The sequence below is a fragment of the Sarcophilus harrisii genome, chromosome 4 (assembly GCF_902635505.1).
Source record: "Sarcophilus harrisii chromosome 4, mSarHar1.11, whole genome shotgun sequence".
Classification (NCBI taxonomy): domain Eukaryota; kingdom Metazoa; phylum Chordata; class Mammalia; order Dasyuromorphia; family Dasyuridae; genus Sarcophilus; species Sarcophilus harrisii.
In genome coordinates, this window is record NC_045429.1 from 219,049,762 (window position 1) to 219,071,490 (window position 21,729).

General features: G+C 34.7%; 1 protein-coding gene across 2 annotated transcripts in view; it reads right to left on the reverse strand.

The window, feature by feature from the left end:
- SPACA1 (sperm acrosome associated 1) overlaps positions 1-21,169 on the reverse strand; it is a 32,700-nt gene extending 11,531 nt beyond the window's left edge. Inside the window, exons 1-6 of one of the 2 annotated variants that reach the window (XM_003769271.2) lie at positions 20,876-21,168; positions 20,576-20,659; positions 17,647-17,703; positions 7,876-7,977; positions 6,413-6,519; positions 5,878-6,013 (exon numbers count right to left, since the gene is read on the reverse strand). In XM_003769271.2, the coding sequence (XP_003769319.1) occupies positions 5,878-6,013; positions 6,413-6,519; positions 7,876-7,977; positions 17,647-17,703; positions 20,576-20,659; positions 20,876-21,056 (667 nt within the window). In that variant the 5' untranslated portion in view covers positions 21,057-21,168. Of the gene's footprint in view, positions 1-5,877; positions 6,014-6,412; positions 6,520-7,875; positions 7,978-17,646; positions 17,704-20,575; positions 20,660-20,875 lie in introns of both variants that reach the window. The other variant, XM_031964543.1, reaches the window with a different exon arrangement.
- Between the last annotated feature and the right edge of the window lie 560 nt (positions 21,170-21,729).

Sequence of the window (21,729 nt, forward strand, 5' to 3'; positions counted from 1 at the left end):
TATATATATATATATATATATATATATATACTTGTCTCCCTGACCAATAAATTTGAAGATTTCATAAGGAATTCTTTCACCTGGCCCCTGATTTATCACACCCTTATCACTACTAGAGCTGGATTTCAACATTTTCCCATTGGTGTAGAGGGTTATTAGGGAAAGAAAGATAGATACTTGTTCATTCAAAAAATGAGTTTTAATTAAAAGATATTCTAAAAAATTTCAGGTCATCTTAGATGGAGAGAGAGAGAGATGAAAATAGAGAAACACAGACAGAGACAGATATACAGAGACAGGCTATTAGAAGAAAGCTGAAAATGTCAGCATCCTTTTAAAAATAATATATCAGATCATAGCTATTCCCACAGTGTAAAGGAATAGAATAAAATGAAAAAGAACTATAAATTATATATGGAAGATAATAATGATGCACTTTTTATAGTATTTGATGCCCTTAGAACATAATATTATAAAAGGCTTTTCAAAGTAAAATCAGAAAATAACAAAGACAAAGAAACAATCATTTGGAATATACACACACAATGTCAGTAAAATAAAAGCCAGGAGGACAAGAAAGTTAGTTACAAGAGAGCCTAAGAAAAATTTCTGATAGCTTTAGAGCTCTTGGCTGTGGTTTTTTCTTCTTTTTTCCTTCTAGATTAAGTCTAGAGGAAAAAGAACCAATTCTCCCCAAACAAAGTAAGTATCATAGTTTCTTATGAAATCTTCACATGGTAGGGAGAAGAAGAGTACATTTAAAATTATTTTAGTTTTTGGAGTATTGGAATTTTGTGCTCTGAATGGAAGTGTAAAGAAATGGGGGGAAATATGTACTTCACTTAAAGGAAATCCAGTATGTGAAGCCTTCCATCATTCCTCTGTCCCAACTCAGGTGTTAGTGCTCTCTCCAGTTCATCAAATTATCTTCTATTTTTCCATGTGCCTGTAGTATTCTTCCAGTAGAATTTAAGTTCCTGGAGGTCAAGAAATCCTCATTTGTCTTTGTATCTTCTTCAGTGTCAAGCACAGTTCCGTCAAAAAGTAGCACTTAATAAATAAGACTTCATCTGATGGTCTCTTAGTCCTCACTGTCCTTGATTTCTCTATAACACTGCCACTGTTGAGCTCTCTCTTCTCCTAAAAATTCTCTACTCCCTTAGTTTTCATTACAATACCTGTTCTTTATTACCTTCTTATTAGAAAGTTCCTACTGAGTCTCCTTTGGTAAATCATGTATCATTCTCTAAAAGAAAGAGTAGTCTGAGCCTACCTCTTATCTCTATTGTCTTTCTCTGTCCTTGATCAACTTCTATAGGTCTAATTATCATCTCTATTCAGGTGATTCCCAAATCTATATAGTCAGCACTAGTTTCCAAAAACAACAGCCTTTTTGGACATAACCAATTGATGTCCAGTAGGCATTATTATCAAGCTCAACATATCCAAAAATAACTGATTTCCCCCTAAACTCATTCAAGCTTCCAAATTTCTATTGAGAGACCATCCTTCTAGTCATTCAAGTTAAACATTTCAGACTCATACTTTAAATCTTTTCTTTTCTCATTTTCTATTTCTAACTTATTTACAAGTCTTGATTTCACCTCTAAATCTCCTATATTTGAGGCTTCCCTATTCACATAGATAGTACCCTAGCTTAAGACATCATCACCTCTCATTTAGATTATTGTCACAACATTCTAAGTATATGACTACTCTCCAGTCTCCCCCTCTGCAATCCATCCTCCAAAGACATGCCAAAGTGACCCTTCTAAAACATATAACTAATGATGTCATTTGTCTATTCAAGGACTTTCAATGTCCTTGTACAAAAGACTTCTCCTATTGTCCTTTAAAGCCTTTCAGTCTGGTTCCAGTCTACAAGTTTAATATATTATACCACCTTAAACACTGTGTTCCTACTAAAATCATGTACTTGCAATTCTGTGAACTCAGCACTCCATCTTCCACCTTAAAGTATTTGCACAGAAATATTCCACACATGGAATACATTGCTTCCTTGTCTCTACCTTTTAGAATACATTTTAAAATCCCTTGGTACCCTTTAAGGATTAGCTTATGTGTTAATTATTAGGGAAACCTTTCTTGAATCCTTTAATTAATTGCTTTTTCCTTCCTCAAATTATTTATCTATTTTATATTCTATCTCCTCCTTCAATAGAATCAAAGATCTTTAAGAATAGAAAATAATTTTTTTTGTTTGTTTGGCCTTTGTGTTCCCAGTGCCTAGACAGTGTTTTGCACATAGCAAGAGTGAACTGAGTCCTTGTTGGATATTATTTGTTAAATTATATTAAATATGCTGAAATCTACATTTAAATAGATACTGGATCATCAAAAATGTTTTCAGAAGAGTGTTTTTGACCCATAATATTTTAAAATTTTAAAAAGAGCATGCAGAATTATAGTGGGGAAAATACTGGATTTGGAAATAGGAGATCAGTGTTTAAGTCCTTCTCTGGCACTGACTACTTGTGTCACCTTGAGCAAGTCACTAAATTAACGCATTTTTGGTTTCTTTATCTATAAAAAGGTCCTGGACTACTCTGAATTCTTAATTCTATATCTATGATCCCATGGTGTCTAAGTTTGCCCTTAACATATTTTTTACTTAAAATGCTAAACCAAGCCACCAGGAGTTAAGCAGCTATATTAACAAATAAATAAATGTTTAAGTTATTAGGTGTGCATTCTAAAAATTTACTTTCTATATCTTAAAATCAAACCTGTACTCTGAGATACAGGGAGTTATAGAATATTAGTCTTAAAATCTATTAATATAGGGTTCTCTTCTCATTGGTAGAATTCCATGCCTTGCACCTGCATGAGGGGAAAAATGAAGTTGAGGAAAGGGAGAGGGAGGAAAATTCTCCAATCTCTGCCATCACTCCAGGCACTTCTGGCTCCAGCTTTGTGAGAAGGCTGATACTAATCCCACTTCAAGTTTCTGAAGCAAGAATAAGACCATAGAAGATCCTGGGAAGAAACCAACATTAGAGGAGCTAGCAGTCTTTATCATGTCACTATCTCCATCTTGCTATAGGGAAGACTTAGGAAAATTTCCTGTTGGTTAAGATCTGGAACTATCTTTTGGTTGAGCTGACTTATTTCACTCTTAATGTGAAAGCTCTTTCATTCTGTGTTGTTTGGAATATATTCTCCTATGTATACTTTCTCTGATTTCTAATTTGCTATTAAATAAGAATTTCTTTGCTACTGGCTATGTATAGTCTCTGTGGTACTGGTATTTGGTGGGAAGGAAGTCAAGTCTTGCAAATAAAGCATGGGTCTTCCTTTTTCCATTAATGAACAGCAATCAGAAGGTTAGTTTGAACCTGAACACTGAGTCTCCTAAACTAATAATATTTAAGGGAGAAAACAGATGTAATTCTAGCCTGGTACTCCCTTCTCTCTGAAGAAAGCAGAGTGACCAAGCTTCTCAGCCCAATGTCTTGTATATTCTCAAATGACAGGAATTGAAGTGTTTATTAGAGAGGGGTAAGGATAGAAGAGATTAAAGATATTTATTTTTCCTCCCTTGAAGACACATAATGCCATGTCCATGTTACGTATAGAGGGGCAGCCCCTAACCATAAATAAATTTGAAAGTCTAGGCAACAAACAAAATGCAAGTTTTTCCCCACATAAATTTATAACCACAAATGGGACACAATTTCTGAAAAAAATATTTTAATTTCTAGTATAAAATTTGTATTTGGTAATATTTAAAATATTAATGTTTCATTAAATACCAGTCATAATTTCTTTAAATGAGTAATTTTAATTTTTGATGTTTTCTGATATGTCATGAATATCCTATTTTATGTATCATGTTTAATCTATTGTGTTGAAAGTCTTCTTAATTTCCAGCACCCCTCCCATAGTAATATATTTCTAATTTTAAAATGGAAATCTAAGAGAATTTGTGATTCCGTTTACAGCATTCTGGTTTTCAGTAAAATTATGCTGCATGAGTATTTATAACTTCATTGCTAGCAAGAAAAAAATCAGTAAACAAGCATTTATTAAGTACTTACTATGTACCAGGCATTGTCATAAGTGCTAGGAATACAAAGACAGACCAAAAAAAACTCCACAAACAGCCTTCAGGGAGCTCACATTCTAGTGGAAAAGAAAACATGCAAACATTGTACATCCAAGAAATATACAGAGGAGATGAAAGGGAAATCTTAGAGATGGTAAGAAAAAGGGGTAAGGGTGGGGGGGGGAGGGGGATCCAGAAAAGTCTCTTGTAAAAGATTTGATATGATTCTTTAAAGAATCCTGGGAAACAAGGGGGGGAAATGAGAAGGGAGAGAATCCCAAGCATGGCAGACAGCCAATGAAAATGCACTAAGATAGAATGTTGTATGCTAAGAATAGTAAGAAAGACAGGTGTGGAGAATAGTAATGTGTAAGAATTCTGGAAAGGTAAGCAAGAGTCAGGTTGAGAAGAGTTTTGCATATCAAGATTTTATATTTGATCACAGAAGTAATAGTTAGTTAGCTACTGGACTTTACTGAGTGAGAATAAATAAGATCAGACCTGTGGTTTTAGAAAAATAGAGCTGAGTGGACTGGAATGGCAAGATATTTTAGGCAGAGAGATCAAGTAGAAGGTTATTAGAGCATTCCAGGTATGTAGTGATGAAAGTTTATACCAGGTGAGTTGCTGTGTGAATGGAAAGAGAAATACAGAAGGGGTGTTTCAGTGCTGAGAGGTAGGTGAACTGGCATGGTAAGGGATTTGAGGTAGAGACACCAACTAGAAGGTTATTAAAACATTCCAGGTGTGAGGTATGAAGGCTTATACCAGGTAAGCTGCTGTGTGAATGGAAGGGGAAGTATAGGAGAAATGATCTGAAGGGGGAAAAAAAGCAAGACTTGACAATATACTTGCATATTTATCATATACCTGCAAAGTTAAGTGTAAGGGAGGGATTGAAACTGGCATAAATTGTACAGGTGGTCACGAGAAAAAAGCAGGACCAAGTTCATCAACTTCACTATAACTTTCAGTCTTGCTATATATATTTGTATGAATCATATTTTGGAAGAAAATTCCTCACCCTACTCAAGAAATAGACTGAAATCAAGATGTGACAAATGAGGCAGAGGGAAAAAAAAATGAGAAAATAGCCCTGAAATAAAGCAGATCCCAACAGGTAGCAACAGAAATGTCCCAGGAGAGAAAAATTTAGAAGAGACAATGGCAAATGGCAGTACTATACATCAGAGAAATTAGAATAGCAGAGAACCTCAACAATTTGCAGCAGCTCACTGACATCACCAGACAAGCAGATGACATCAATAGTTCAATGGAAAAGCAAGCAGCAACATTTGCAGCAAGGAAGAATTTCAAAGGGTCTACAGATCCAGGAGTATGAATTGTGCTGGTTATATGTATCTCCTGGCCATGTATATGCCCTCTCCCACATGTGTCATACGTTACATGTATTTTTATATCTGTGTTGCCTCTTCTATCTGTAGTTTTAGATGAATCTTTGGTGTAATGCACTCTTATGCTTACTGGCAAAGGGAAAAAAGAATTTTGCCTTTTATTTTTACTATGCAGCTGAATTAAGTAGGGAATCTTGCTCTGGGGAATCTTCTGGCTCATCTGATAAAAGAAATATTGGTGAGAACTTGTGAGCTGTGATTTTGAATATATACTGACATGATGTGCACCTTGGAAATCGGATAGCTTTCAGAGAGTCCACAACTGAGAGGGCCTGGTTTACATAAGAAACATATCAATTTCATGAAGTGAGATTCATCAGAATCCATTTTAAAATATAGAAATTATTAAGAAAAATCCAAACAAAAGATGCAAATCAAAGAATGCTTAAAACTTACCATCCATGGTATATACAGTATACTTTACAGAAGCAATTATTTCGTTGTTTTCTGATGTATCACATTGGAATGCTACAGGATGAGTTTCCCGGTTTACTTCAAGGACAGCTGAGTCATTGGGAAGAATGAGGGCTTGCTATTTTAAAAAATAATAATAAAAGGCAGCAAAATAGAACATTTTTTGTATGCTTAGAAGAGAGAACAATTTTAGTCAACTAGAGAATGGCCATTTTCTTTGGTTATTCTACTCAAATAAGATTTAATAAGGTTTCTTTCTGAAATTAATACGTTTTGAAATGAAGCTATTATATTTTCATAATTACTAAGGGAATGAACTAGCACAAACTTTAGCCTATTCATCTATTATTTTTAAGTGACAATAAAGAAAAATTCTGATTATGATAATAAAATTATATTTGTTATTCCTTTTTAAAAAATAGCTTTTGTAGAGAAAGTTGATCAATAATCATTAGACTTGGGAACCAAATAAAATGTTATATTATAAAACACCAAATTATATGAATTGATTACTCACCTGGTCTGGAATGAGCATTTTCCATGTATACCTGAAACGGTTCTCTGGTGGTACATAAATACAAGCAAGCTCCACTGTAGAAAGGCTTTCTGAAATTGGTTTGCCCCCTAAGGGAAGAAAAATTTAGTTGGTACATAAAGTTTCTGTGAACATCATAAATTGCTATATAAAATATTTCAAAGCACTTTTGATAAACATACATACATGTGTATATGTATATGTAACTAAGATTATAGTTTAATAGAGGAGAGAAACACAGAGAGACACAGAGAAAGAGAGACAGAGACAGAGAGAGCGGGAGAGGGAGGAAGAGAAGAAGGAAGGGAAGAAAGGCAGAGAGAGGGAGTGGGAGAAGGATGGGAAGAGGAAGAAGGAATGAGAAAAAAGATGATGGATGGATGGATGAATGGATGGATAGATGGATGGATGGATAGGGTAAAACAAGGGTACCCAATCCTGCTGTGAGGAAAAGAATTCATTTCTCTAAAGTTCTGAGATCACTAGGGATCAGTGTCTAGAGATTCAATTGTCATATACCTGCAGGAAAAACTCTAAGCCTAGTGAAGAAAGGGCCTAATTGCTGATTGTACTCTGAGAATTCCAGCAAATTTTGGAAAGTAAGATATAATGACAGCAACTAGCTTAGTGCTACAAGATAAGACTTTAATGTACATCATTAGATCCCAGGCTGAGGCTCATTATTATACACAGAAATGGTGATATAGAACAATATGGTACAGAGCAGATTTAAGTCTAAGGTTGGAGTCATCAAAGACCTAATCTCTTCCTTACTGGAGTATGTAGACCTCATCATATTAAGGAAATCTGACCTATAAAGCCACTTAACAAGAAGGCTTCTTTCTGAAATATAATACTTTTTAAAATGAAGTTATTGCATTCTGATAATAGAATTGTTATGCCTGAGAATAGGGCTACGATAATGCATTTGATAATGCATTGTCATATTATTTAGAATATTTTCAATATTACAAGCACATGTAAGTTCCTGAAACAAGATAAGAAAACTAACATAATTTACAGAATAATCTTGGGTAGAATGACATTTAAATATTACTGTGATTCTCCTATTATAGTACTCATTTTTTTTTCAAATTTTCTTTTATATTATGAACTTAACAAACAGGAACATTGTATATTAAGTGAACAGAAATGGAATATATAGATATGTATATATTTTATATGTATAGATATATATGTATTTTATTCTATGCATATGTATATGTGTATGTATGGGTATGTATGTATTATTGTTCAGCCATTTTCAGACAAAGATACTGTAATGGTTTGATATTTTCTTCTCCAGTCCATTATACAGTTAAGAAAACTGAAGTAAACAGGTTATTGACTTACTTAAAGTCACACCACTTGTAGAATATTCCCATTCTGTTTTTCCAGAATAAATACTTCTACTGAGCCTTGCTCGAATACTGAATCCTACTTACATCCACAGTCTATTGGTCCTCTGCATTCTTCCACTTTAAAAACACACTTTGATTCCCCTCCAGGACATCCATTTGTTAATATAACTTCTCTGATTCCAATGCCTTTAGTAGGAGGAAAACAAACACGTAAATCACCATGAATTTTTAAAAATCACTAGAGAGTTTCCTTCTTTTTTCTATCAACTCTTTCCCAAGTGTAATTCTATGACCTTCTGATGTTTATATTTATTCTTAAAGTTTATAACTCTTGCTTCAGGCTCTCTATGTTGAATTATTCTATAAATACTTCCTTTCACATGTCACAAGTAATTTAATTTGCATAGAGGAAAGCATAATATCTCTGGAGATATAATGCATTACTTAAAAGTCATGTTTTGTCTGTCAAATATTTGCATTCTTTAACATTTTCCAAACTATTTAGTGTTCTTAAATCAACTCAATACTTTAAAAAGGTAGTAAGTACACAGGCTCATTAGCTTGGTTTCTCATTACTCAGAATGCAATATGCTGGTCGTCTACAATGTAGTCACAGGTTGAAAAAAAATTGTAATAAAAACCTTTCATTTCCCCATTTGACTTTTTAGTATCAAGAAGAGTCTTAATTTTTCAAAGCTAATATTGTGAAAGACAAGAAGAGAAATATTGAAGGTAACATTTAAAGGACTCCATTTGTACCCATGGAGGGATGAAAAAAGATCAATACTCTTGATGAGGATAAGTAGAAAGATATCACAGCAGCCTGATTGTATTTGAATTAATGAAATTATTTCCTGGACAGTACCAATTTAGGATAGAATTATTGTAAATTGATTTACATATAAATGTATATATTATTAATCTATATAATGTATAATTCACTATATATTATATATTATATTATATATAAATATATAAACTTATTATAAATATTACAAATGTTATTTTTCCCACATTGTATATAAAGTTTGCTGAGATTAGGTGAATGATCATTTGTAGTTGATGGAAGATTAAATGAGAATTGATTTTCTATGAGTTCAAATAGTACCAGCTGCACTGCTTTTGGAATAAAATTTCTCATCCTGTTCAAGGAGTAGACTGAAATTAAGAAATGGCAAATGACACAGAGAAAAAAAAATTGAAAAGATAGCCCAGAAATTAAGTAGATTCTCCCAGGTGACACCAGAAAAGACTCAGGAGAGAACAATTTAGTATAGACAACAGCAGATGGCAGTACTATACATCAGAGAAATTAGATCAGCAGAGAACCTCACCAGTTGGCAACAACTCATTGACATCACCACACCAGCAAATGACATCAGTAGTTCAATGGAGAAGCAAGAGTCCATAGACCTAGGAGTATGAGTTGTGCTGATTATGTGTATCCTCTAACCATGTATGCCCCAGGAAACTCTATTGGAAAATTTCATTACCCTGTAAGATTGAATTAGCTTTGGAGTCACATCTCATCAGTATTCTGCTTGGATGCTTTTTACTAGAGAACAGAACCATAAGCTCCAAAAGCTCCATTTAAGCACTGGCTTCTCCCCATTTTCCATCAGTTGGTTTGTCTTTGGACCTCTTTGGATTTCTCTATCATATCCCTACACAGGGTACCTTCTCCTCACTCCTAACTACCTTTACTCATCAGCTTCCTGTCTTCCCCATTAGAAAGAAAGCTCCTTGAGGACAGAGACAATCATTTTTAAAAATTTATATTTTTATCTCATTGTTTAGCACAGTGTCCAACTATATGTTGGACATATAGTAGGTGTTTAATAAATGTTTATTGGCTATTGGCTGACAGAAAAAGTCTACTTATTCCAAGGAAATGAGTATTCTTAATTAAAAGAAAAAATATCACTTAATATTGCTGCAAGGCCAATTAAGTGGAATTGATATGTAATTCCACTGTTATTTTCATGCAGTAGTCACTATACTTGCTGATCTTGATATCAGACACTATCAGAATCCCAGGGCCCCAAAATAAGTAGATTTTTCCTAAACCCTTAAAAAAGGAAATGATAATTACTATGAGAAAACATGGGTTCATGCTTTGTGCTGCCATGTGAACTCTCTGCAGTTTCGAAAGTAGAAAATACTTGAAGCAGTTGAGAGTTGATAATAGTTAAAGACCAGAGAGTATTGGTGAATGGGTGGGAATGCATTTTCAAAGTACATTCTTAGACTTATCAAAAAAGTGTGGAATACTTCTATCTTTTGCTAATTAACATAATAACAAATAAGATGGCAAATAACATGGGAACAGAGAAACCAGGAATAGATTAGCTAGGGATATTTTTAAGACATAGGTAAGAAATTGAAGAAGTTGCTTATTAAAGGCCAGAAATTTAAAAGAGAAAGGAAAATAACTGGCTACCCTAGACAATTATGGCAAGGGATGGGATTTGTGGCATAAGATATGGAGAACAGCTAAGTGGTACATCAGATAAGAGTATCAGGTCTGGAGTAAGGAAGACTCATCTTCCTGAGTTCAAATCTGGTCTTAGACACTTATTAACTATGTAATCCTATTTATTAATCTATCTAGATACATATAAACTTATTATATCTAATATAGAATTCATTATATATTATATATGTTAGATTATATATAAATTTATTATAAATATTATTTTCCCCATATTGTATATAAAGTTTGTTGAGATTAGGTTTATGATCATTTGTATATGATGGAAGATCAAATGAGAACTAATTTAACTTAATCCTGTTTGCCTCAGTTTCTTCATCTGCAAAATGAACTGGAGAAGAAAATAGCAAGTCACTGGAATCTTTGCCAAGAAAACTTCAAATAAATGAGTCAGACATGCCTGAAAATAAATGAACAACAACACAATTTGGTACTTGTTAAGGAATAAATTATATCGAATAAGAGCAAGTTAGAATGGATTTTCTCTTTAGACTGGCTTATCTGATTAAGAGGCCTTTAAGCTGAAAAGAGTGAGGGAGAATGAGTACGTAGATATAGCTACTAAACAATAAAGAATCAGGTATGACATTAAGAAAAACAGCACTAGAGATGTTCAGAAATTCATAGGACATAAGAATAATGAAGAGGAACAGAAATAATATTTTAGTCTCACATACCTATTACCTATGTCAAAATTGTGGGTAATAAATAAAATGTATTAGATATTTTAATGTTTTAACTGAAAGTAAAAATGGCCTAGTCCTATCACTGAAACTTGGCTGGAAAATATTCATGATTAAAATGTAGTAATTATAGTTCATTCAATACAATAAGAATTTATTAAATGTCTCCTTCAAAATACAGGTCAGTTGCTGAAAAGAAAATTAAATACTTTCCCTCAAAAATCTTACATTTTGGGGAATGGGATATGATATACCATGTACAATACACAAATAAGTAAATACAAAGAATATACAATATAATTTCAAAAGGAGAAACTATAGGGAAATCACTTAACCTCTATCTGTCTCAGTTTCTTCAGCTATAAAAATGGGAATAATAATAGCACCTACCTCTCAGGATTACTCTAAGGATAAAATGAGATAATTTTGTACAGCTACTTTGAAAATGTCCAGGCATTAAATAAATGTTAGTGTTTATTATTAACAACAATTGACATTATCAGAAACAGCCTGGTATAAGAAGTAGTATTTGAGCTGATTTCCAAAAGGAAACCAACAATTCCAATGGACAATGAGAAGGAGAAAGGAGAGCATTTTAGACATGGGCTATGCGATGATATAGAAGAAGGAGATTGCTATGAACAGGGAACAACCAGTGGGCTACTAATTTTGTTGGAATGGATACTTGTGAAAGATAATCATATAAAATAAAAACAAAAAAGTAGGTAGGAGCCAAGTGGTAAGGAATTTTAAAAACTAAGGTGAGCACTTTGTATTTATCCTAGAAGTAATACAGACATTAGCTTTTTAAATAAGTGAATGAGATGATCTCATCTGAATTTTAGAAATATCATTTTAGCAAAGGATGCCTTAGAGGAAAGATGCCAGAAATAAAGAAACCAAACATGAAGCTATTGCAATCATCTAGGCCAAAGGTGGTAATAATTAACCCAACCCAATCTCAGTCCCAATTTTGTCATCAGTAAATGTGAATGATAATAGCCCCTACTTTGTTATGGTTAGGAACAAATAATACATGTAAATTGTTTTCACAGGCTTTAAAGTGCTACAAAAAAATAATGAATAGATGATTGTGCATGAGATAATGTGAAGTTAGATCAATAATACTTGGTGACTGATTAAACATGGGGGAAGGATGAGGGATAACAAAGTCAATACTGATTCAGAAATTGGGAATCTGGACTACTGGAAGGATGTTGATATTCTCAGGAGAAACAAGGAAGTAAGGAGGATGGATGGTTCTGTTTGGGAAATGCTGAAGTTTACATGTCAATGGAATATCCAAGTATGGATGTTAAAGAGACAGTGATATTTCAGTCCTAGAGCTCAGGAACATGATTATAACTGAATATAAAGATTTGGGAATCAGCTGAATAAGGATCATAATTCAACTCATGGAAGGTGATAAGATCACCAATATAGAGGATATATATAGAGAGAAAAAGATCTAGGCTACATTTTTAGTGTATGTTTAGTAGACAAGAAATGATCTTGTCTACTAAAGGAGTCTAAATGATACTATCAAAAGGAAAACCAACATGGAACAAGATAATGGAATCTAAGAAAAAAGAACATATTCAAAAAGATAAGATGGCTGAAGATATCAAAAGCTAAAAATATTAAGAGTAAAGTAGTATAAGGTCTGAGAAAAGGCTATTGGGTATAGTAGTTAAGAGATTGTCAGTAATTTTGAAGAGAATAGTTTCTATCAAGTGGTAGGATTGGAAATTAGCTCTTCCTATTGAAAAGTGAATGGGAGATTAGGAAATGGGAATAATGAGCAAGAAATAGAATGACTGACAAGAAGGGGAGGTACAGAATAACATCTTAAGGAAATAGCAGGATCAATTTAAGATTTTCTTAAGAAGAGAGCAGATAATATGTCTGTGCAGTTGGGAGGATAGTGTGTGGAGGGAAGGAATTAGTAGATTAAAGGACATTGAATGAGAGAGGCAGAAAGAATGTGAGAGAGAGAAGGAAAGAAATAATCAAAATCAATGGGACAAGTTTTTGATGAAGACAGGAGGGAACAGGATCAAATGGACAAAGTCTTTTCAAAGAGAAATGCTATCACTTCATCGGAGGTTAAAACAAGGGGAGAAAGAATGAAAATATTAATGTATGAGTTATTAATAATAATAACTGAGCTCATAAAGAGTTCTCTATTTTTATGGCAAGGTCTCTCACTGAAGATACTTACACAGAATGCTAGATTTATCCTTTGGACATGGGTTGCTATAAATCACTTCTGTACTTCTATTACAACTCTCCTACTGAATTGGGAAGTCTGTTGTCTATGAAAAGGGAAGCAAATGCTTTTACTCATAGAATCACTAGTTCCCCAATATATGCATATTTGATATCTGTTCCCATTAAGTTGTGATAACACCAAAAGTCCCAACCTTACACTACATGTCTGAGGGCAAGGCATTATATTTGCACAGTACCTTAACTTGGATTTTGATAGAAGAGAACAGAGTTATGGGCATAGATAGAGCAACAGCTCTGTTGTGGATTCCCTTATCTGGAGCAAAGATGGAACCACCGCAATGGATGGTTGATTCAACCTGAATATAGGGCTTCTACATCTGCTAAAGACAAATGAGAGTGACCACATGAAGCAACAATTTGTCTGCTATAAAATTCTCAGTCTACAGTTTGGAAGGTACAGTTATAGTATCTGCAACAGCTTGGCAAATACAACTAATTTCTTGAGAGGGAACCAGTGAGGCTGGTTGGTTCCAATCCTTCATGATGCAAATATTGACAAATAAGAATGAAATAAGGCCCAACAGACCCTACATTTATTCAGTGGCTCAGAGGCATTGAAATGTTCAAGGTTTCATTATCAATTCCATGATGATTGATTCCTGTAACTTTTCTATATAAAGACTACCATTACTTCTGGTGTAAGCAGCAAGGAATCAACCTTTGATCCTATATTTTAGTTCACTTCAATGGATATCATTTTCTATAAATAACATACACAGAGAAAGGATAAAGCACAATAAAAGCCAAGCATTCCTATTGGGAGATCCAAATTCCAATGCTTACTACCTATGTGATCTTGGGCAAGTCACTCAAACTCCCTGATTATGTTTCCTCATCTGTAAATTGAAGGCATTAAACTAGATGACTTCTAAGGTCCATGACAACTCTAAATCTATGACCCTATGACCTATGATGAATCCTTGAGTTCAAACTCATTTTATAACCTATGGGAAATTATAGGATCATTTAGTTAGAGTTGAAGGAGACCTCAGAAGTCATCTAATTTAACTCTTTAATTCTGAAAATAAGAAAAATTACTTGTTTAAAGTCTGGGGTAGAGTAGCATCCAAAACCCAAAATCTAGCTCTTAGTCCAATAGTCTGGCACACTTAATGTTTCTGGTCAAAAAATTGCATATTTTTCATCATCAGAAGATACTTCTTTAGACATGACACCAATTCGCAATTTCTCCTAATGTTTATCTTAGCATATTTTCCAAACATAAATGAAATATAAAATCACATCTTTAATTCATCAACAATTCATTCAAGCAAAGTATTCAGGATGATAGGACTAAAACTCTTGGAATAGTTGAACAGACAACATGGAATCATGGAATGAAAGATGGATGGAGTGATATTTAAAATCATCTACTCCAACTCCTTCAGTTTTACATTTCATCAAAGTTAGTTCTATATATGTTTATAATTAACTGTAATTTGAAGTCATCTATCCAAATTTCCTCATTTTACATGTAAGGAAACTGAAGCTAGAGACATTAATAGGTGATAAACAATAAAGACAAGATTTAAACCCAGGTTCTCTGGATTAAAATCTAGTCTTCCTAACATTACACTACACAGTCTCATATATTGTGCTGTTTGATTTTATCTGCACATAAATTATACCTATCCTGGTTTCACCATTCACAGGGCCACCAACTTAGTTTGGGATTCCTCCCCTCTCACCCAGACCATTGTAATAGTCTTGCAATTGACCTTTCTTCCACCTGTTTCTTCCTTCCTACAATCTTATCTTCAATATAACTACCAAATTGATATTCTTAAAACACAGGTATGACCATTTCTTTCTCTTACTTAAGATTTTTTTTGCTTCTAAGATAAAATGTAAACTCCCTTGCCTGACACTTAAACCCTTTAAAATTTGGCTCCAATTGCCATTTCTTGACTTGACATTATTATCCTTCATTCGGTCTACAGCATATTACAACCATACTGTGCTATTATTTCCTGCTCAATATTCCATATCTAGCCTATATGCTTTTGTAGCACCTGCTGACTTCATGTTTCAAATATATTCCCTTTTTATCTCTGCCTCCTAGAATCCTATTTTCTTTCAAATGATAGTTCAGGTACTACCTCCTCCAAGCAGATTTTCTGATATCCCCAGTTGTTAGTCCTCATACCAGTAGAAATTATATTCATTTCATATCTATCTTGTATGTATTTATGTATGTACATGTTGTATCCCCTAATGGAATATAAGCTCGAGGACAGGAGTTGATTTGATTTTGTCTTTTTGTCCCCAGTTTCCTCATCTGTAAAATGAACTGGAAAAGGAAATGGCAAACCACACCAGTATCTTTGCCAAGAAAATCCCAAAGGGGATCACAGAGTCAGACATAAGTGAAATGATTCAATAACAACAACAAAGTAACCTCATGAGGATGGTGAGATTGGAGAAAAGATAAAATATCTAAGAGACTCACTCACAATGCCATAGATTTAGAACTATATGGACCTTAGAGATCATCTATAACTCTCACTTAATAGATTAGAAAAATGAGGTCAAGAAAGGTGATGTGACATTTCATAAAGTCACAAAGTCAGCAAAAGCCAGGAATTGAACATGGGACCTTTGACTTAAAATCCATTGCTATTTCCACTAGCTGCCATTGTTTTCAAATCTTTAAAAGCTGAGAGCAGGTGAGTGGCAGTTACAGGGCAGTAGATTTTGACTCCATATTAGGAACTCCTGTTCAACAACTAGAGCTGCCAAAAGAAATGGAGTAGAGCAGGCTTTCACAAGAGTACAAGATGAGGATAAATGACTGAAGGCATCTCATTAGATATACTGTACACAGGGAATTCCTAACCACAGTAGTGGCTGTAATTTCTGAGAGTCTTTTTATGGGTATCGCTCTATGGTTCTATGAACAAAGGATAAAATGAAGGAATTTAGTCCAGGAAAGAATATTTTTCATTGGAAGCATATATTCCTCTAAATATGCAGCATGAGAGCCAATGCAGCATAATGGAAAAAGAGCCAGCCTCTGCATCAGAAAAGCCTAAATTCAAGCCCTGGACTTTGATACATATAGGCTATGAAACTGTCTGCAAGTCACCTAATCTATCAGTGTCCCAGCCAATGGTTTTAGACTCAAAGTTAACAAAGAATTACTGATCTGTATTGTTAGGGGGTTTCCTGCCCAGGAATGAATAGTCCAATGAAATTATAGGTTTGGCCGCAAAATGGGTATTATATAATTTGAGAAGCTTTTATATATCTCAACGATAACTTACAATTTATCAAATGAGTTCTCAAGTGACAAACAGCAACCATTTGATGACAGTGTCAGAAATCAAAGATCTATCTCTACCTGCTGTGAATATCTTGTGAAGACTTGTAAATTGCAACTAGAAACTCATAGGTTTAATATGGAGGTGTCTCTTACTTAGTGATTCCTATCAAGAAGGGGGTAAAAAGATTGGATCTCAAAAAACTTTTGATTAAAGAATCTAGATATCTGAATAGCTAACTACATACACTAAAGGAAAGAAATCAATTGTTTTAATTGTCTTTTACTAAGCTTAGGAATTCTGATAAGCCTAAATATAGGACATAGAATTCTACCTTGATACCAGCTTAAGAGGAATTCTCCATCTCATGACATTGTTCAGTACTGGCCCTCCCCCTTTTCTCTCTCCTATCAGCTTTTTTCCATATCTTTTGTCTGTTGCCAAATCCACAGCAATTAACCTGCTCTCAGGAGGGCAGATTCTATTCAGAATACGGTTAATTTTATTTGTGAATATATAGTTCTATCAGGGCAATGTGGTCCATACCATCTGAAGCCTTATTTCTCCACCCAAGACAGAGTTTATCTCTACAAAGAGCCAACAGCTATTCATAGAGAGAGCAAATATTCAGAATTAGTCAAAGGTCTGAAACATTATCTTTCCCACAGTACATAACTCTTTTCTCCAATGTATGATACATGACCTACAGCTTGCAAAAATGAAATATGAAGGAGAGACTGCTATCAAGCTTATCAGGGAAAGGGGATCAATTTGCCAGCATTGGACATGGGGAAATATCCTTGCTCTGCATTGGAAGATTATTTTCTTAACACTTCCCTGATGCTCACAAATGAAGAAAACAGTTATTTAGGTGAAGGTAGGTCTTAAACCATTTAATAAAGAAATTTACATTAAAATTAAGCTTTTTTAAATGAAAAAGATATGCTCCTAACTTTTAAGGACAATAGGCTCAATTCTTTTTGTTAATTATAACCATAGGAAATTGAAATTAATGAAAGATGAAAAAAAGTATATGACTACCAATGCCAAATTGCTACAGTTAGCAATCCATCTCCCACACCATCCCCTAAAAAAGTGTCAGTACATTTTTATTTGCTGTACTACTTACCACATGTAACTGTGCACATTCCATATTCTACCTCCTTGGCTACTGTATTATTTATACCTAAACATAAAGCATAAAGGCACATTTTATAATCAAATTCTTCCCAGGTGGACCCCTATTAGTAAAGGAGAGATAAAAAGACTTATCTTATTAGTAGTAAATGTATTTCTTAATTGCGTTATGTATTTCTTAATTGTGAATACTCACAGAGGTGGTGATGATTGTTCTCGAAGAGGACCATCCATGACATCAGGAAGGTGATGCCATGACATACAAGTGAATTGGATTTAAGTGAGGGAGGTCTATGCAAGGTCGCCTGCCTCACTTTCCCCTTGAGAGCCATCTGGATACAGTGGCAAGCTATAGATCAAGATGACTGGAGATGGTCCTGGATGAAATGAGAGACTTACACCTTTTTAAGCTAAGATTTTCAATAAGTTCCATGTTGACTGAGGCTGCACCCATTCAGTGATTAAGGGTAGCGAGCAACTGAGGCAAAGAATCCACAGAAATAAATAATAAAAAGTGGCCTGTTGCTAATTATGAAGATAAAGCCCATGTACTTAAAGAAAACAACTATTCTTAATTGTGCAAGATGGTTTCAGAAAAATCTAAGATGACTTACATGAACTAATGCAAAGTGAGATGAGCAGAACCAGAACAATGTTGGATACAGTAACAATAATATTGTAAGGATGATCAACTGTGTAAGACTTAGCAACTTTGATCAAGACAGTGATAGAAATCAATTTCAAAAGACCCATCCATCATGAAAAATGCTATCCATTTTTCCAGAGAGAGAACAGATGAACTCTGAATACTAATCAAAATAGGTTTTTTTTTTTTCGCTTTCTTTATATTTCTAGCTTCTGTTATTTGTTTTTGCAACACGTAACATTTTGTAAACATTATATACTTTTTAAAAAATCCTAAATCAGCAAATATTAAATGGTCACCATTCTTCATTATGCTAGAAATATTGCTCATGTGACTATATCAACTCTGCCACTCCATCTTTTGAGTATGTATATGAGATTTTCCATTATGAATTCAAGGAAAATCTAGCTCCCAGACTACTTTTAAGGATGAGATTTGAATTAATAGGAACATTTCCACTTTCCAAATTTATTGCTTCAACATCATACAAGATCTTTTTTTTCCCTTTAACTTTAAGTAGCAAAGCAATAAGAAATTGGTGACCATGACTCACTTTAAAGGGCATTTGCAGATATTTGTTACTTACAATATTTTCAAATACATCCAAGTCAATATTTTAAAACAAGAAAGCTCAGTAAAGTAAATTTGTGACCCTTTTATCTGTACAGAATGCTTGGCTTATTTTACAACAAATAAATAAAATGCTTGTATTACATATATTTTGTGAGGGGAAATGTTTATATCCAAATTTTTCACATCATAAAAGAAAATGCTTTTAAATTTTTTCTGCAGTTCTAGTCAAAGAAATACTAGGATTCTCAAATTAAAGATATTCCAGGCTTGGGTTTGAAATGTCATCAATTCATATGCAGCTCATTATACATCATCTTCAAAAACAAGTTGTATAAATAATGGAAAGTAATGTGTAAAACATTTTTTTATGTCTCTGAGATGTTCATTAGAATCTTTGATCCTTGACCAATTTAATATTAAAATACAGTATATACACACACACACATATAGAAAGAGAGAGAGAAAGAGAGAGTCAGTCAGAATCTGAAAGGCATGAGACCACTAACTGACCTAAGAGGTAATGCCATGACTTGTCCTGGGCATAGGGAAAACACAGCTACAGGAAAGCTTTAAAAAAAATCAAAATCTGCACCTAAGCTTTTACTTGCAGTCATGTGAACAACTAATCAATATACGTAACATCTTGTCAAGGTCTCCTGTTTAATGAGCCAAAAGAATGTACCAAATTTATGTATGACGCAAGTACAATAGCATTAGCTCTTTTGGATTTATTTGAGGGTCACAAATTAAGTCTCTTGTCTAATGTTATCTATCACTCGGGTAAGAAATGACCTGAGACAGTTGTGTGGCTTACTGGAAGAATTAAGCAGGTACACATATGTGTCAATATAAACATACTATTTCAAATCAGTGCAATTTTACGCTTTATAGTTTAAAATTGTATTAAAACTTTTGGCATAGATACAGATCTATATGATATATATACAAATATAAAGTCATATTTATTTATCTGCATCTATCTATATCTATATATCTGCTATTCCAAAAGTTTTTTATGCAGTTTTAAGCTATTTATCCATAAAATTTCACTAAGACTTTAGAAATACTGTTAATATTCACATATATACATATAACAAACCAGAGATCCTTATGTTGTTCAGTGATGGTAAAAATCATACTTTATGTTGCAAACAACAACAATAATAATAACAACAACTATGTGATGGGGGAAGGGAAGGGAGAACTGTATTTCAGGGAAAAGTGGAAAGTGGTAGTGACAGGGAAGTGCTTTCTGGTAAAAGATGAGAAATCCTTAAAACTTGAGAATAAGAAAAATAGGTTGACAATAGAACCGAGGAAGTTGACTGAAAGTTTTCTTTGGTGAGCATCCTCAAAACAAAAACAACAAAACAAAACAAAAAGACAAACAAAGGAATTGTTGGGTGCTTAGGGAAGACACGAAAAAACTCTCAGATAAGAATTTGAGTGTTTCCATTACACACTCTACTTAGAAAAGATAGTGTCGCCATTGGTGAGGTGTTTTTTTTTTTTTTCTTTTCACTGTAAGACAAGAGAGGAAAAAAACTGGATCTTGCCCTTTCTTTCTGGAGTGGGCGGGGCCTGGCTGGCACGCCTGTAACGTCACAGTCAGAAAGTGGCTCCTTCAGGTCTCCTCACTTCGTAATGTCGGAGCCGGTATAGACACACTTAGCACATTCATATGCATCATCAACACGCTCACCTTTGTTTAGGGAGGTGCTATTGTTTCTTGAGGGGTGAAGAATGAGAGGCAACACGTCCTGAAAATTAGCTTCGCGGGGCAATCCTGGGGAGGGAAGGTAGCTCACACTTCCCTAGGCCCTCTCCTCAGGGCTGCCACCACCCCACCCCACCCCACCCCTCCTTCTTCCCAACATCATTCCCCCATCCCCGCCCCTCGAACAAAGTACATGAAGTTTAACTAAGGGGTCCCAGCCTTCCTCTGAGCAAGTTCCCTCCCTCCTTTCTCTCCAGCCTTAGCCCGTAGTCCCTGGCCTTCTACCTTCCCCATTCCAGTTCTCGCCTAAGCCCAACTGCAGCTTCTTATGGCCCTCCGAGTGTAAAACTGGACTCTTGAGCTTGGTGGCGTTATGTTTCGCCACCAGTTCTCTTCCCGCCAGAAGCAGGAGCAACGCCCCTAGTAGGAACTCCAGTCGCGCGGAGAAAATACAGCCAGAACCCATGGCCTCTACAGCCCACAAGCCCAGAGAGCAGCCTTCACCAGAGTGAGGTCGAACGGAACCTGCGGCACCCGGCTGGGCCCTGCAGGCTTCCAGTCCTCCCGGGCAACTATTGAAGCGTCACGGGACCGTCACTATTCTCCAGTCTTGGAACGCTCTTATGCAGATTGACAGTCCTTCTCCCCTCCACTGGGATGAATCTGGGGAGTAGGATCTCATGCACAGTAGGTCTAGATGGGCTGGGGTTGACAAGAAAAATGGAATTGACCTAATGGGAGGTTCTGTCCATGGTGCTTATAAACTTATCCAAGGTATAGGACAGTTGCATTTAAAATACTTTTCTCGGACATCTTTATCTTCTCATTACTGTTTGACGCTGTGGCACCTTCATCTCTGCTTAGCATTGTAGTTTGTATCACAGATCATAGACCTAGAACTGAAAGGAACCTTAAATCAAACTTCTTTAACAGAAGAAAAGACAGGCATACTGGAGTTGAATGACTTGTCCAAGATCACACAGGTAGTAAGTGGGAGGGCTATTACACTACTTGACCTAATATTTGTAAACAATATTTTAAAGGTTAGCACAATGAATAGCACAACATTCTTCAGGATTATGACAAGCAAGCGTGTGTCTACAAGAAAACAACCAGAATGGCAAGAGAAGTAGAGAAGT